Source organism: Crocodylus porosus, unplaced genomic scaffold, assembly GCF_001723895.1.
Source record: "Crocodylus porosus isolate Cpor-Errol unplaced genomic scaffold, CroPor_comp1, whole genome shotgun sequence".
NCBI classification, from domain to species: domain Eukaryota; kingdom Metazoa; phylum Chordata; order Crocodylia; family Crocodylidae; genus Crocodylus; species Crocodylus porosus.
In genome coordinates this window covers 1,703,716-1,720,612 of record NW_017728897.1, presented here as the reverse complement: position 1 = coordinate 1,720,612, position 16,897 = coordinate 1,703,716, and the positions used below count along the sequence as shown (strand labels likewise).

The following is a 16,897-nucleotide window of genomic DNA, read 5'->3' as shown; positions in this document are numbered from 1 at the left end:
CCTAACAGAAACGCACCCTCAATGAACTGTTAGGCAGTCAGCAACATCTCTAACCTGTCTCTCTCTGGCAGAAGCTCACTCTGGCCTTTGGACTCTGTTTCTATGACCTAAGGGGGTGGGGATGGTAGGTCCTGGGCAGCCTCCACTCTTCCATACTCTTGCCTTGGCGTATGCACTGAAGGTCTTGGGTGTGATGGTTGCATAGACCTCTTGTGTGTATACCATGATCCAGAATATTGATGGTTGCCAGGTGAGGCTATCCGAAGTCAGTACTTTGCACTTTTGTGCTTTCAGACTATTTCTCCAATTTCCCAAGATGATTTTGAATTCTGGGGCCTGTCCCAAGTGCTTGCAATTCCTTTTTTGCTTGCCACTATCCACAGGTGTTATAATGGTGCTAGCTTAGGGGAGATGCACAACACCAGGGTACTATCAGATGTCAATCAGTATTATTTTTCAGTAGAAGGCACAGAAGGAGCAAAGAAATCCAATGGTCCATCTTTATTATCTGTAGCCAGCTGAGGTTAAACAGCTATGGAAAAAACAAGCCCAGCACCAACAGGGAAATACTCAATTGGCTGAAAGAGAACAACTCAAACAAAAATAAGACAAATGCATTTTCTCACTACTTGCTTTTAGCTTTGCTAGCTTCAGTGCTTAATGAATCCCACACCATTCCAAGCCAACCATCTCAAGTTAAAAAGAGTAGGAAGCCTGCAGAGAGAGGCTGCACAATCTTTCCCTTGGAATGACTGTGGATCTGTGGCAGAAGGGAAGATGTGAAACGGAAAGGATGACAGCAGGGATGATATGGGTGGGTAGCAGGGTGAGTTTGTGTTAAAGCAAGAGAGTGGAACCCAAATAACCTGACATCTGTTCCTAGCTCTGTTTGCAACGCCATTAGTCATGTCACTTATAAAACTGGGTAATTTTTTTCACTGGAATAGTTTATTTGACCCCCCTCCCCCAAAATAAAAAAATCTTATTTTTAAATGGCAATGTTTTCATTTTCTTTGAAATTAAACATTTTGATTTTTTTATTTCAAAATAGTGCTTTGCTTAGTTTTGTTTGAGGACAAATTGATCATTTCAACTGACCTGACTCTTCCCTGTCTCCATATTTGCAGGAAACAGAAACAACTCTGTCAAAAATATCCAAAGGGCCTCCAGTGGGCAGTTTTGTCTGAGAGGGAGGAGGGAGGGCTTTAGGGGAAAGGAAGGTAAGTTCTTTGGGAGGAAATGAAACTGGAAGCTGGTTAAGTTTTCACTGAAATTTCAAAAATTAAAAAAAAAAATTCCTTTGGCTCCAGTGATAGCACAAACTGCCGTGAATGAATGCAGCGATTCACAGAGTTGCATAGAGACTCTTCTATAACAGAATACAGGTTGGCTTCTGCAAAGATTTGCTCAGGTACATAGGCTTTATACATTATGAGTAGCTCCACTAAAGCCAACGGTACTCTCAGTGCATACAACCGTACAGATGCATCAGTCTTGGCAGAGCTTTGATTGATCTATAGAGTTACCCACCCAAAAGACAAAACCCTTTATAATGGATTTGTACTCCTTACCTCCTGCCTGAAAGCTTTTCGGAAGCCATTATTGCTGCCGGGAGCAAAGGCCCGGCCTGGCACACAGCTCACCACAGCAGGCATCCCATTCTCACAGGTGACATTATTTTTATTGTCCACATTGAGACGACTGCCCAGTTTGCAGCTGGAGATATGAGCCTCATTGCCAGTGCACTCCATGGAGTAACCCCAGTAGCTTAGCTTCTTCTTTTTGGCAAGCATCCTTCAAAAAGAGGAATCACCGGAGAAAGACAGTTAGTGAAAACTATTAAAAAGCAGAGAAAGGAAATCTTTCACTGCTCAACAGCCAACCTGTGGAACTTCTTGCTCCAGGAAGTTGCCAAGACAAATACAATGGTATGAATTTTAAAAAGTACTGGCTTAACCCAACGACCATTACTAATTTTCTAGCATACAGACCAACACAGAAAACAGTACTATCCCTTTTAGTTGTATATTTTTTTCCTCTGCTTGGACCAGGGAGATACAGGCCTGGTCTCTGATGATGCAGCCTCACTGTCTCTGGTGCCTGAGTTAGCATGATTCAAAGCTGGTTACGTTTCTGCCAGCTCATACTACAATGATTTCCCAGTCATGGTTTGGAAGTACCTGTAGTCAACTAGCTGAGAACAGCAACAAAGGACTATCCTTTGAGTATTAGCCACGCAGGGGGACAGACATACTTGGCCATTGTCTCACACTTGTGCAGCTCTACCTGAGCCATGCAGAAGATGTACACAAATGCACAGATGCTCACTTAGTAGAAAGCAAAAATACAGGGATTTTTGTATTCCTGCACATGCACACTGGTTCAACACAAATAATGCTGGTGCTATTTGAGGCTTTAAAAGAATTTAGCCCCTACCACAGCTGTTGTGCTGGCAGGCATTACCCTATTAACTGGAAGAAAGAGGCAAACTTAGGACAGAGTAAGGGCTCTCCATCTCCTTCCGAAGTGGCAGTATTGGCAACCTCAAGCCTAAAGATAGTTTTTGAGAGCAAAAGCAATTCTCTTGATGACACATTTGCAGCAGAGAAGATTGGCAGCCTTTTCCAGTGCTTGCTTCCCAACTGGAACATCTCCAGCAAACCCTCTGGGCTGTAAAGGGGTGATAAGCCAGTGGAAGAAAATAATTCAGCATCTTCCAGACAGATACAAAAGGCCAGGGCTGCATTTGAGTTAAAGCGGTCGATAAAAAGTTTCCAAGCACCACCACAGGAGAGATTCTGAAAACTAAAGGATAATTAAAGCACAGAGAAGCCAACAGCCAACTGTGATCCTGCACTGTCTTTGCAAGAGCCTGTTTCTCTGTTCTGGTGTTAGTAGCAAATGAGACGTTGTGGTCCTAAAATTAGATACGATGCAAAACATATGGAGGTGGAGGGAGTGCCAGAAAAAGACTTTGATTGATTGTAGCATTAGCCTCATAAGACAGACAGAAAGGGATGAGTGGGTCTGAAACTCAGTGAGTCTCAAGCTTAGGGAGCTGGTAAAACATTAAAATCTTTCTGTGCAGTTATCAGATGCAATCCAGACAAAATGGGTAGTGACTCAACATTTTACTCCCCATCTGGCAGCAGTTTGGTGGGTCTGTGTGAAAGAAACTGGAAGATCTCAGCCCACTTTACGGTGGTATGTGTCCAACATAACAAAAGAGAAGTCTAAGCTAAAACACCTTATGGATACTGTGCTACCCTCCCTAGAGCAGGATTCCCCCCAGGACAATGTACATTGCTATAGAGCAGTGGAGACTAACTTGTCTGTCCAGTTCTTTATTAATTTAAATTAGTGTTCTCACTGGCACTAATCTAAAAAATAGATTTATATTAAGGCTCAAAGTAGACCAAAATACTAAGAAAAAGGAATACCAGGGGAAAAAAACAACTTCATAATTTCATTGAAATTGTGAAATTCAAGACATTTGAAATAGCTCCTCTCCTGCCATCAGCTAGCTCCACTCTGATTGCAGCTCCATAGAAAGCAACTGCAAAAGTTTAAAAGGGATTTTTTGCCTTCCTCTGTAGCAGGGGCATGGGCCTCTAACCTGGGACCTCTTGAGCACCTATTGACAACATTTCATAGAAGCAGGATGTTAGCTGCCGTGGTTTCTCCTGCTTTTCCTGTGGCAGGTTAGGATGTTTTGTCAGGGTTGATGGTAGTCTTATTCAAAGTTTAGACCGGGGTGGGCAAAATGCAGCCCGCGAGCCAAATGCAGCCCTCCAGGCCATTCTATCTGGCCCATGGGGCCCCTAAAAAATTTAGAAAATTAAGATTTAGTTATTTAGAATATTTATTTATTTATTTAGAGAATTAATATTTATTGGCCCCTGGCTGCCTGTCATACGGGCCTCGATGGCTTGCCAAAACTCAGTAAGCGGCCCTCCACCCAAAATAATTGCCCACCCCTGGTTTAGACTGTGGATCCTGCCTCAGGCAGGGGGTTGGGCTTGGTGATCCCTGGAGGTCCCTTCTAGCAAACAATAGTACTAAGTGTGTATCTAACAGTGAGGAAACAGATTAAGGGGAAATAAAGAAGTACTAATGGCCACTCCTTTCCCAAAGGCTGAAAGATGGATCCTTGGATATTTAGCAAGAGCCTAATGGAATTAAATGCATCTAACCCACTAAAAGTTCATAAGAATTGTGTACCTAACTCCCTTAGACTTCAGTATGACAATAAGATGTGACCTTGGTCAACTAAAAGTGAACAGCTCACTTGGGAACACAAGCAAGGAAACAGATTCTGTAAGAGATCCTAAGGGAAATCTAGAACAAAACTGATTCCATTGAAGTCACTTCAGATTGACAGCAGGTCTCACAGGCATCACAATTTGGCCCTTTGTTGGGATATTCATGGTGGGTTGTTTTAGCATCTTCTTACCCCGATCCTACATTTGCTAAAAAAATATATATATAGCGTATTAACAGCATTTGCACTGGGAAATCCAGACCTACGACACATGTGGGCAAAGAGTTGCACAGACTTTACAAGCAGGCAGGGAGAGGCATCTGCCTTAACCAGCAAATAAAAGGGACATCCTAATAGGAAACAGAGGAGCAGAAAATGAAGTGGTGTCACACAGCCAAAAACACTGGGGAAAATTCATCCCTGGTACAACCAACTGAAGCTAATTACCTTGGCCTATGTGCCAGGAGGTCACAGAAGGATGAGCTAATCCCATCCAACTACATTAAGAAGAAAAATTCATTAGTGGTTCTCTTCTCTGACATCCACACAGCTGGATTGAGCAGGCTTGAGGCTCCCATTTCTGGGTGTCCTGATGGACAGCATTTCCACCCTTAACTAACTCCCCCTGGCAGGCATCTGCTTAAGTGAGAAAGTTTCCCTGTTCCAGACTCATTGAGTTAGGCAGAGGAGCAGCCACATCCATCTCCATCTGCTGAAGCCCAGGAGACCTTATGTTGCCAGTTGGAATCCATGGAGAATGCCCTGTTCAGATACGGGTGCAATTAAGTGCTCCATAAATTCTAACACATGCATCACCTAACAAAGGTTGTGTTCAGGTTGAAAACATCGGCCAGCTGCAGAGAAAATGCACACAAGACAAGAATTCCTGTGACCAGTTCCTAGCCTCACTCTACCTCTTTTGGACAAGCAAATGGACTGCTGAACACCTTCTGCTGACCCCGACAAAAGTTTCAGGGACCTGGCATAGCAGACTACAAACCTGTATGCATCCCAGGTTGTGCCTTTTGTAAAGTGGAACTAATATTATTTGCCTCTTTCCATCAGGGCACAGCTTTGAGGAAGGATGAGTTAAATGAAAGCTCTTATATAAACAGCTCTGGAGAGCAAACAAAAGCATGGAAAATGTGCTAAGACTTGCTATGTTTCCTACATAAATTGCCTTGTCAAATGCAGAAAAAAGTAACATTCAGGAATAATAATAATAGAAAAAAAATCCTTGGCAGGAAAATGATGATGAACTAAGTTGTTTTCTTTTAAGCAGGGTCCATCTGCAAATCATTTCACCTCCCACCATCATGCAAAAACAGAGCCCAATATCAGTTAGCTCAGCCTGTAAAGCTAGCTAGCAGAGAATGGGATTTCTGTGGGTTTAGAAGGGGGCATTTTCAACTCCCAGCCAGCGCAATTACAAAGCCAGATGAGAAACCAAACCTGTAGTCTGGTTTCCGAGCTGCACAACAACAGTGTGAAAGGTTTCACTCTTGGGATATAGGTATTTACAAGGTATGCAGAGCACAGCCTAAGAAATGAAAAAAAGTTACAAGGCTTCAAGCTCACGTGGAGAACGGGCTTGTTCCAAGTGACCAGTAAAAGGCAGAATCTCCCCTTCCCCAAACCACTGTGTGACATGACTAGAAGGTGGGTGGAGTGAGCCACAGACTGGGCCCTCAGCCCTTGGAAGAGAACGGTACAGAACAATTGGCATCTTAGCTTCCAAGGGAGGACTGTAGAGAGACCAAAGCAAAGACCATCTTTGACATCCACAGACCAGATTTCGCCCAGGACCAGAGGACAGGAGGCTGGGAGTTTTACTTGGTCCCAACATGCCTGCAGCAGAGTTGATCCAATTCAGTGCAGTCACTAGTTCATTGTCTTAAGGAGTCTCTATGTCTTATTTACAGGTTCTCTCTACTTTGGGGCACAAATACAATGCTACAGGGTGACAACCACTGGAAGCTGAATCTCGTATACATGTCATCCCCATAAAACTGGGACACATGCATTAAGCAGAGAAGTAGACTTTTCTGCCCAGGATAGAAGCACCCCATTTTAATTCCTGCCCCACAGTGCAGAAGTTGTGGTATTATTATTCAGACAGCCAAAGTAGTCAATTTGGCTCATTGTTCTTCACTCCACAGGTGTTAATGATCATTTTGCTTTTCTAATGGTCTTAATATTTCAAGAATCAAGACAGTCTTTCTTAGGTTTTTGCTAGCTGTTCCTCGCCTCTCTACTCCTAATTCACAGGCCTGGAAACTCTTCAGCTCATTCAAAATCATCAATGGAGACCAGTCTTCAGCAGCAGCCAGGGTTGCAGCTTTAGTAAATCAGGAAAGGAAGGGTAAGTAAGCCAGCTGAAATTAGGCTCTGCTCCCCTCTACAAAGACATAACCCTGGAAAAAACATCTATTTTTCTGTCTTTTAAAAATAAAGTACGTATTTTATTCTGGGGCAGGTGTATGCAGGAAAATATGGTGTTATGTATTCTATATATGTGGAATAATATACTATAGTTATTAAGTATATATGTCTTACATCTCCACATACATTATATTATACCTCATACATAACTGAACACATTATAAATACACATGTATGATCCAATTCCCAATTCTTAGAGGTACACCATGCCAGCCAGAGCTTACCTCATGCTAAGATATTATATGGAAAGATGCTTTAGGTAGCTAGAGCCACAACACTATGCACTATTGCTGGATAAAGGATCACTGCCGAGCCATCCTTTACTTATGCAGTCATTTCTAGCTATTAAATGTAAAGGTCCTTCTTGGAGACATCCATAAATGAAGAGCAGGAAGGATCTACTTTGTCTTATTAGGACAAGCTTATTTTGCCATGTGGTTCTAATGGATAAGGCTGGAGCACAACAGTGCCTCTGAGATAAGCTGTCTCTCCAGCCGGGGCAAGATAATGCACATGGCTGGAAACATGTGCCACTGTAACCCAGAGCAAAGCACAAGACTGGCTGGCAGCAATTATTTCTTCATTGCTCATCCACCTTCAAAACCTGAAAACAAGAGTCCAGTTGAGTCTTTTCTTTGCTGGTGCTGCTATGTGGCTTTATACTATTTCCAGCCCAGGGACTTCTTCCATTGATCATCATCTTACTAAGAAAAGCATGCAATACAACCAGGCTACACCAAGGAGAACCTCCAGAAACAGCCTTCATGCGAAACAAAAGAACAGGCAAAACAACCACAATGATGCCTTCAAGAATTGCATCCTCCCTCAAGCAGCTTATGCCGTGGTCGGCTTCTGGAATCAGAAGCCTGGGGAAGAAGCTTATTGGCATAAGAGCCTAAGACAGATGTGAAATAGCTTATTTATAACAAACTGTACAGAAAACAGTGCTTGTGTGTCACTAGCTGGAGACAAAAACAAGCCTGCAGTGTGTAAGCTTGCAATGGGCAAATGTCAGACATCCTGCTGGATTTGTTCCGCACAAGCCAAAAAGGAGAATGAAGGGTCACCCCAAGTCCCTGTGTTCACTTCCCTCATTTTGCGTGCTCCAAGCTTATTTCGAAGTGCAGCACTGAAAGCCCAATCTGTCCTGTCAGAAACAACCTTGGAAGCCCTAGGACAGACATTTTAAGCATTCTGTCCTTTGCCTCTGCTCAGTGCAGGACTCAGTGATTGGGTGATTAATACAGTGGAGGCAGCTGGCAACCCAGGTAGGCAGGATTGCCAAGACCAGTGGAGCTGAACTGGTGTTGGCAACAGTGGGAGATTTATTGGAAAATGTCCCCCTTGCAGATGGCTCCCATGTAGGTAACCAGCAACTGACTCACAACCCTTCCATGCAGTGACTTGGCGGCCAAGCAGGCCAGATCTATAGAGGGTGAGTCCAGGTGAGAGCCAAATGGCAAATGCTTGGTAAACCCCAGGTAAATATGTCATCATAGGTATGAGAAAGTGGATTGTATGCCAGGGAGGGAATGAGGATTCCTATGCTATGAGACAACACAGACTGGCTTTGTTGCAGTTCTCTTTCATTAAACTTTCCATCATGCCACATGCCAGCCCCAATCCTGCAACTGGCTGCATGGATCTTGGGCTACAAGGATCAGACTATCACATATATTTTTTTTTCGCAGGCACTCACACTCGCATACATATAGCACAGTACCCAGAGCCACAAAAGATTAAAAGAAAGGAAGAAGAAAGAGAGCCAACACAGGACTATGTGGTAGCAAGGAATGAAAGAGGCCTACTGGATCAAGCCCATCCCTGTGCCAAAACAGGATAAATCTGACATTAAGTTGATGTTACACTTAATGTTCGCCAAAGGCTGGGAATCAAACAAGCCTCGTGTACCCCTAGTTACACAAGGAAGTGCCTGGCATTTAAAATGTTTACACAAAAGCAAAATCTGATTTAAAGGAATGAAGCAGTTAACTGAGGTTTTTCCACCTCCTGGTCTTCAATTTAATTTGAAATGGGTGTGTTTGAACAAGGCCTCGAGTGTTCAGGAAACATGACTGAGACTTATAAAGAGCTCTGCTCTTACTTGTAGACCTTGGCGTTATACTTCTTCTCGCCTGGAAAGCCAAACATGCCACAGATGACTCGGGAATTTTTTGTGGTCCAGTGTTTGTCACAGATCTGCTTCCAGTTCCCTCCTTCTTTCACCTCCGCGTAACCCTCCGTGACTGGCACGCGCTTGCGGTAGGTAGCGAGAACCGCTCGGATTCTTACATCTTCCACCTGGATGTTCATATTCTACAAGTTAAAAAAAAGAATATTTTAAGGATCCACCCTAGGGAGGCAACAGAGTCTAATCATTACAGCAGGGGAAAAGGAGTGCCTGACACACAAGCCGAGATTTCTACTTCGAATTCAATAAACTGCACAAACCACTTTGATTTCTCTGCCTTTAAGTCATCAGGGAGAGAGAAAGAGACCGTGATATCTTGTTCCCCAGTTCCACCACTAACCTTTCAGGCAAAGTCTGGTAGCCTATTTCACTTCTTTATGCTTCAGTCTCTCTATCTTACAGAAGAACTGGTGTTTAACCATAAGCAGAAATGTGTGGTTGTATATGTGCCAATGTTCAATTGGTAGATCTTTTACAGTTAAAGGGGTAATTCAAATGGGGTGTTTCTGAAGTTTCTGCTAAGATATTTTTATGGTTTAAATAAAGCTTAGTTTAGTGCACTTAAAACATACCACACATGCACACCACACAGGCATCATTGCTTTATTACATGGGAAGGGTACCATTTTCATTTTGGGTATTTCAGAGGTTTAAGGATTCCTACTCCTAGGAACACAAGGGCAGACTTTAGGAACACCTGCCTAACTAAAGGTCCAGCTACAGCAGGTCGGTCACCTGCTCTCCATGGGCCAACTCCTGTGGCATCTTTCCATGTCGGGATAAAGAATATGATATACCATAATGGGGGAGGAGGTGGTTAAGGTGAGGAGAGACCTTCTGGATGGCATTTCGGGTGTTCCTAGCTTTGGGCCTAAAAAGCACAGTTCCTGGGTCTGGAGCTACCCTGGTTTTCACCATCTGAGGATCTGACCACAGGATCATAAAAATGAGCTGGAACTGAAGTTAACATCATAAGAGGAGCCTATTTTCATATTATTTTGTACAGGGTCACAAAGAGGCCATCATTATTATGGAATGCATCAGTTCAACCTGACTTTGTAAAAGCCAAGGGAGCAGTCTCAGAGTAGGCACTGACACGGAGGATGGCACAGTGTTTAGGGCACCACTTGGGATTCAATTCCTTGCTCTACAACAGGCTTCTTTGGTGACCTCTAACAACCCCCTGACTATGCTCAGTTCCTCAGCTGCAAAATGCAAACACCACTGTCCAACATCAAGGAGATATTGTGATGATAAACACAGTAAGGATATGTCTGACAGCAAAGACTGCTGAGCTACCTACTAGAAAAAATCCTTTCCATGTTGCATCTGAGTCACAGGCTGGCTGATGGGAATTAATTGGTTCCTGCTGGAACATTTAATATTCAATGCTGCTGGCTGCTTTCTGCTGTTGTAACTTTGTCAGGATGCCCAAGACTTTTACGTAGGTGTCCCTTTTTTCTATGACTTAAATCTAAATGCATACATACCAGAAATTTCTCTCTTATAAGTGTAACACAGCAGGAATTAAAGTCATCCAAGAGAAAGGAAGAGTTCACACTGGCTCTATGGAGTCAAAGTTGTTTGTCCTAAGCTAAGAGAGGTCATGGACAAGAATTAGCTTGCGTAAGGTAGCATAAGGACCTATATACATTTGTAGATATGTAGATGGACCCTCCAGAGTCCATGAGCACTGGGCTATGCCATATCTTTTAAAATACTCAGTGTCCTTAACTCAAAGGCAAGGGGCAGTTCTCAGGCTGGCGTACCTAGAGCGTCTCAAGAAGCACTATAATACACAGCTCAGAGGAAAGCATAATGTACTAGAGCTGGCATAAAAGGCTGCAAATATGCCCAGGCGTGGGCTGCACAAGAAACATTGCTGGCAAACCTATGCCAGCATAATCATATCCTACACACTAACATGTGGATGCTCACAAAGCAACAGTAGCTCAACTGGAAAAAAGCACTCTGGTCCCAGAATAAGACCATCCACACAAGGATGTGGGGTATACATGGCCATACAAGTACATAGGATCTAATGCAATGAGTCAGTTGTTGGGATACATCATGTCTAGTATCTGCTGAAGTCAGACAACAGAAGAACATGGAAGAATAAGCCTTACCATACCAGAGCAGTATTGTGTCCCAAGCTCGTTAACAAAAAGACTCCAGATTTATCCTGTACACACACAAAAAGGATCTTACCATCTAATTTTGGAGCGACAGCAGGAGGAAGATATAGAGGCAGACAAGAAGGAGCACAACTGATCTACATTTCAATGTGCTTTACAACAGCAATAAGAAGTCATAATAATAATGGCTACTTGTGGCATATAGCAGTTTCAATGCATTTTAGGCACTTATGTGGCTTGTTCACATGGTATTTAAGTCCTCACCTCCAAAGGAAGTAAGTACATAAAATACAAGTAACAGCTGAGAACTGAAGCACAGAAACACTAAGGAATGTTGCTCTGAATTATCTAAACGTATGACACTAAACTATCCACTAACTTACTTTAAGTCACATTGGAAGCAAAGGCTATCCTGTGAACTGAGCCAAATTGAATGATTGCCATTTTAGTTCTCAATGAATGCACCCACACAGAAAGATAATGTGGTTTAACTGGTCCACATGTTATTCACAACTGTAGTTAACATGGACTAACTTTCCTGAGTGCCCCATGTAGACAAGCCTCGAGTCACACAGGAAGTCTATAGTTAGGCAGAGCCAGGCTAGCACCTAGCCAGCAGCCCATCCACCCAGGCTCCCTCCTTTTATTTTGCAATCGCAGACATTTTAAAAGTTGGCCTTTCCATTTGTGGATTTGCACATATTCACCATTTGCTCCAACTTGATTTCTGTGTATACTGAAAACAGGGCGATGAGTCACAAAGGCTGCCTGGATTCCTCATTATGAGCCTACGTGAGGACACAAGCACAGCAAGCCTCACAGGAACTCAAGCCCAGAAGTAAAGGCTGATGGGAAAAAATCTGCTGCAATGAGCAATTAAAAAGTGACTGAAAGTTTATATTCTCCCTTGTCAAAAATATAAAGGCACATAGTTCCCAGCGGTTACATTACAGCTGTGGAATCCTCTCCTCCCCCGCACAAGTTCCATCATTTAAAAATGAAAAAAGAAATCCAGTGCCTTAAAAGGAACATGTGCTGCTTTGATGCACTGCAATCAATTAAAAATAAAGTGACTAGCAGGAAATGTGTTTGGATTTGCAATTGCCTAGAAACAGAACCTGCACATCTGCTGTTGTGAGGAAGGATCCACAGAGTCAGTAATAAATTGTACAATATCCAGCAAGTAGCCTGTTGGCAGGCTGTCTGCTGGAATAAACAGAAGTCACTCAGGATCTGTACCTGTAAGCTTAAAGGCCCAACCTCGATGCAAAAACCTTCCGAGGCTCCTTTGAGAAATCCAGTCTCAAGACTTTTTGGAGTAGTTTGAGCAGTCTGGGCCAGAGACATCACGTAAGCACATTGAATCTTTATGATGCAGTGAAAAATATTGTCCTTCTGGCAAGGCTTCATATTTTATACCTTCCTCATCCATTCTATATGGAAAAACCATTAGCACAAGGAGGCAGAACTACGAATCCTTCCTCATTATGGTCTGGCAAGTCCAATTCAAATACCACATGATTTTAGAATACATGCCATCAGGAAGCATGAGAGCCTCAGTGCATCAGAGGCCTCCAAAACCTTGTTTGGGGGTGGGGGAGGGGGACCTACACTCATTTTCCATCCATGCTCTTAACCTTGAAGACATGTGCTGCTAAAGGACCTATTCACCTGGGAGGGACAAGTCAGAGAGCTCTGCTCCCAGAGAGAAAATCCCATTTCTTTCCCATCCTGATTGTATGGGGAGGCCCTTTGACCTAATGTTGCTTGCAAACAAAATGTTCTGATGCATTTTTGCTAAGTGAGAATTCAACAGTTGCAGTTTTTAAGTCAGTCACCATGGGGTTTCTTTACAGAGCACTCTCAAGAACTCAGTGTACCGAGGTCACTGCCCCCTCTTGAGATCAGAATAATTTACATTAGCTAAATGAAGATGAGACATCCACTTTAAACCAGTTCAAAACATTTCTCATACTGGAGATAAGGTTGAACAGAGAAGGAGCCCAATTGTTTGAGTTACTGGTGAGGAAGAAAAGGAGATAAGATTAGTTCCAATTTGCAGAAGGAGAACTGAGGCACAGAGAGATCACACAACTTGCCCAAGATCACATATAGCACTTGTGGTAAAATAATTGAACCCATGTCACCCAAATCTTAGGCCCAGACCTTCAACAAGATCATCTCCTCTATCCAACAGCCATAAATTAGAACCAATGCATTCTACTTTCGAAGAAAAGTATGTATATTGGATGTACCATAAAAGGCCTGACATATAAGAGGGAGGAGCTGCATATAACTATGGAATTCCTCTTTGTGGTACGCTGGGGTTTTCTGATACTAGAGCAATAGAGGCAAAGCTGCTTGGAAAAGCCTCCCAGAGAACACTGCAAGGTTGCAAAACAAAAAAACCCAACTCGGATAAAAAGCATTGCAATCTCAGGAATGTTATTTAAAAAAACTGCTGGTTCATGTATTGCTTCTGCAGTTAGTCAGGCAGCAGACAAAGGAAGCATGCAATACCACATCCATTCCCAGAGAAGCACTGGGAATCCGAAGGAGCAGGATCAGAGTCAAGGACAGTGCATCAGTATCAGAAACGGAGAGCCTGCTGACTCAGTGTGGTCTAGAGGACTGGTCATGACCCATGGGACTCTTTGCCCCCACCTCACCACTGATTCACTTGGGCAAGTCCTTTTTCCTCTGTCTGCTGCTGGGTTGCTCTGTATTTCTCAGGCGTACACCACTAACATCTTTTTTGCCTCAGTTTCCCCTGCAGTAAAAAAAAGAGCCAATGCTTCTCTGGATGCATTGACAGGCTTAACTGCTTGTGCACAATTGAGATACTGTTACATCTATAACAACTATAAATGCTGTGTGGCTTTTTTCAAACATCCAGTCATTCATTCTACCATTGCCTTTGAGGAGGCAGACTGGTTATCCTGTATTTTACAGATGGGAAAAGTGTTATCCTATATTTTACAGATGGGAAAAATGTTATCCTGTATTTTACAGACGGGAAGAGTGGGCATCTGAGAGTTTAAGTGACTTGTCTTGGGCCACAAAAGAAATCTATGTCCAAGTCAGGATTCTAATTCCTGGCTCTCAGCACTGGGCTGCAGTCACTCTTCCCTTTTGCAGAGGATGCCGACACACAAGAAACTTGATTTATGCTGACTTTAAATAATTTTACTATTTTGTTCTTAGTTATGTCCTTTGTTTGCCAAGGAGGAAAAAAAGTAAAGAAACTGGCAAGAAATAAGTCACCATTTTTGTACTTTTGTGGCACTCCCGTCTCCAGATGGCTGTACCAGGCAAGCACAAAACAATATTTCATGATCTGTCTAATGAGATAACACCATCCACATCTATTTTCCCACTTGAGTACTTTCACATACCAAATACTGTAAGCCATAGAAACCTTCAGTCGCATTTATAATTGCAGGTCAGAACCTGCAGCAAGATGTCCAGGAAGAAGATTACCAGGATTGCAATAGCTGGGCTTTAAACTGGAAAGCAAAAAATAAGGAGACAGACAGTAGCAAATGATCAAAACAGTCATGATGTGTGCTTCTTGGAGAGCTATTTAAAAGGACTGCTAAGATTCTTACTATAACTCTTAACAGGCTTGGATAGCTTCCTTCTACTGCAGGGTTCTTGATGTAAAACTTGAATTGTGAGTATTCAGTGATAATATAAGTATAGACAGACATGTGTTTTATCTTTCCAATAGAAATATACACAGCGGCCAAAGTAATGGTGAAAACAGACTCTGCATAGAGTCAAAAGAAAATAAGTGGCAAACAACCTTTTAATAGCTGGAACAGATTTCTGTTTTAAGTTCTCGTTACCATATTTGATGTACATGTGTTTAACCAGACATACACGGAGTGTATGTTGGCAACATATAGTATTTGAACATAAAAAGCCCACTGTAGCTCCGACAGAGATAAGACCCTATTTTGCCAGACATAATCTATACAAGCTGGGATTCTGCAGGGAACTCAAGGAAATGAGGGATCCCAATTCCACTGAAATTCAGCTTTTCAATCATGGTTATTATTTGTATTATACCAGCATCTCAGAAGTAAGAAGATGGGGGGGCCTCACTGTTTTAGCTGATGCACATACATACTAAAAGAGTCATTCTCCTCAATGGTTTACAGTCTAAAAAGATATGACAAACAGGTGAGAGAAAGGAAGCATGATTAGCTAGATTTTAACAAGGAATGCAAACAGACAGATAAGCTTCTTGCCCAAAGTCACGTAGGGGGTCTGTGACGGAGCCAGAAGTTAAAGTCCATAGCAACCACCATAAAGCCTTTCTATCCACCCACCCATCTACAAACTCATACTTCTGGAACCTGCAGACTATGGGACAATTTACCAAAAGAAAAAAAGGGGGGCTGACGTTTGAAGGTCTTGGGGATCCAGTCACTTCTTCCAAGCTAGGGAGCTTACCACCAGAAATGAAGCCCAGAGCCAGACTCCCCAGTACCACATTTGAATGATTAGACCAGCGAGCTCTACTTCCAAACCTTCTAAGTCTTCTTGCAAGCCGATGCCTCTTTAATGCAGAGGTCAAGAATTCAAGAAAATATTTTACTAGAATGTGGCGTGCATGGCAAACCTTCCACTTGAGCTGCTTCACTACTTTTACATAACTTCCACCCAACTGCTGAACCACATCTTCGCTTTGGCTTGGAATTCACATACTAACCTAATCAAGACCTGGATGCAAAACCTAGGCCGATCTCTGCTCATGTACCATCCTGCCCAAATATTTCAGACTTTGCTGGCTCTAGCCTTTGTACTGATAGTCTCTAGAATTACATCGTCTCCGAAAGGATTGTGTTTATTATATTGTTGACCCCATTTGCCAGGATAAATGAGCTTGTTCCAGCATCAACTGGCTTCAGTCCATGAGCTGCAGCTCTTGTTTTATTCAAACATTCTTCTGGCTCACTGTGTAGAAACAACACACAGGCAACAAGAAACCCCCTTCTTTTCCCCAATCTCAACCTGACTGCCCAAGAAAGGCACAAAGAACCCCCTAAAACAAAGCAGAGCGAGGAAATAGTTAAGAATAAAAAGGAAGTGCAATAGATCTGTGGCCAGATTTGAAAATGTGGTTCCACTTTCAACTGCAGCACCATGGCCGTGACCGAACAATTGCCTATAAATTCACTTGAAGCCAAAAGCAGGAAAGACAGCTCTGTGGTTAAAACTCTGGACTGCGCCTCAAGAAAACAGGGTTCTCTGTCCAGATCGGTCCAACTCCTTATATAACTTCAGGCAAGTAACTTAACCGTTCTGTGTCTGTGCTGCCTGATCTGCAAAACGGGGATAATGACATGAGTCTTCTCCCCAACTGTCTGTCTTGTCTCTTAAGTTACAAACTCCATCCTCCATTTGCACAATGCTTTGCATTTTGAGGACCTGGGATCTCTAGAAGCCACCAGAAGACAAATAAAAATCAAACTCATTCCCAGGTCTGTAACAGTTTTGAGAACGGATTTTTTTGTATTCCTTCCATGCTCACCTGATCACTCCCTGATGGTCCAAGATCTGAATTGGCATTTATTTACACTTTTGGGAGCCAGGTATCCAAGCTTTGATATAAAACCACAGATCTCAGCTTCAGAAAGTTTGGACTGGAGATGAGTTAAGAAGTTCTGTTTTGAGTTTTCAATTAAAAGATTCCTGGCTCAAAATAGGTTTCAGCTGGTTTTTGTTTCCTCTGCCTGAACTAGGTATTTTCACACAACGTGGGATCTAATTGCAACACCTCACACAAGGCTTTCATAACAGATTTCCCTTTATTTTTGCTATCATTGTGCTGCACAGAACAAATATGCCCATTCATCCATC

At 42.8% G+C, this 16,897-nt stretch overlaps 1 protein-coding gene across 1 annotated transcript in view; it reads right to left on the bottom strand.

Annotated features, from left to right (window-relative positions):
• LOXL2 (lysyl oxidase like 2) overlaps positions 1-16,897 on the bottom strand; it is an 86,801-nt gene that overhangs the window by 34,298 nt on the left and 35,606 nt on the right. The window contains exons 4-5 of the mRNA XM_019556582.1: positions 8,808-9,019; positions 1,572-1,794 (exon numbers count right to left, since the gene is read on the bottom strand). Coding sequence (XP_019412127.1) covers positions 1,572-1,794; positions 8,808-9,019 — 435 coding nt within the window. The remainder of the gene's footprint in view (positions 1-1,571; positions 1,795-8,807; positions 9,020-16,897) is intronic.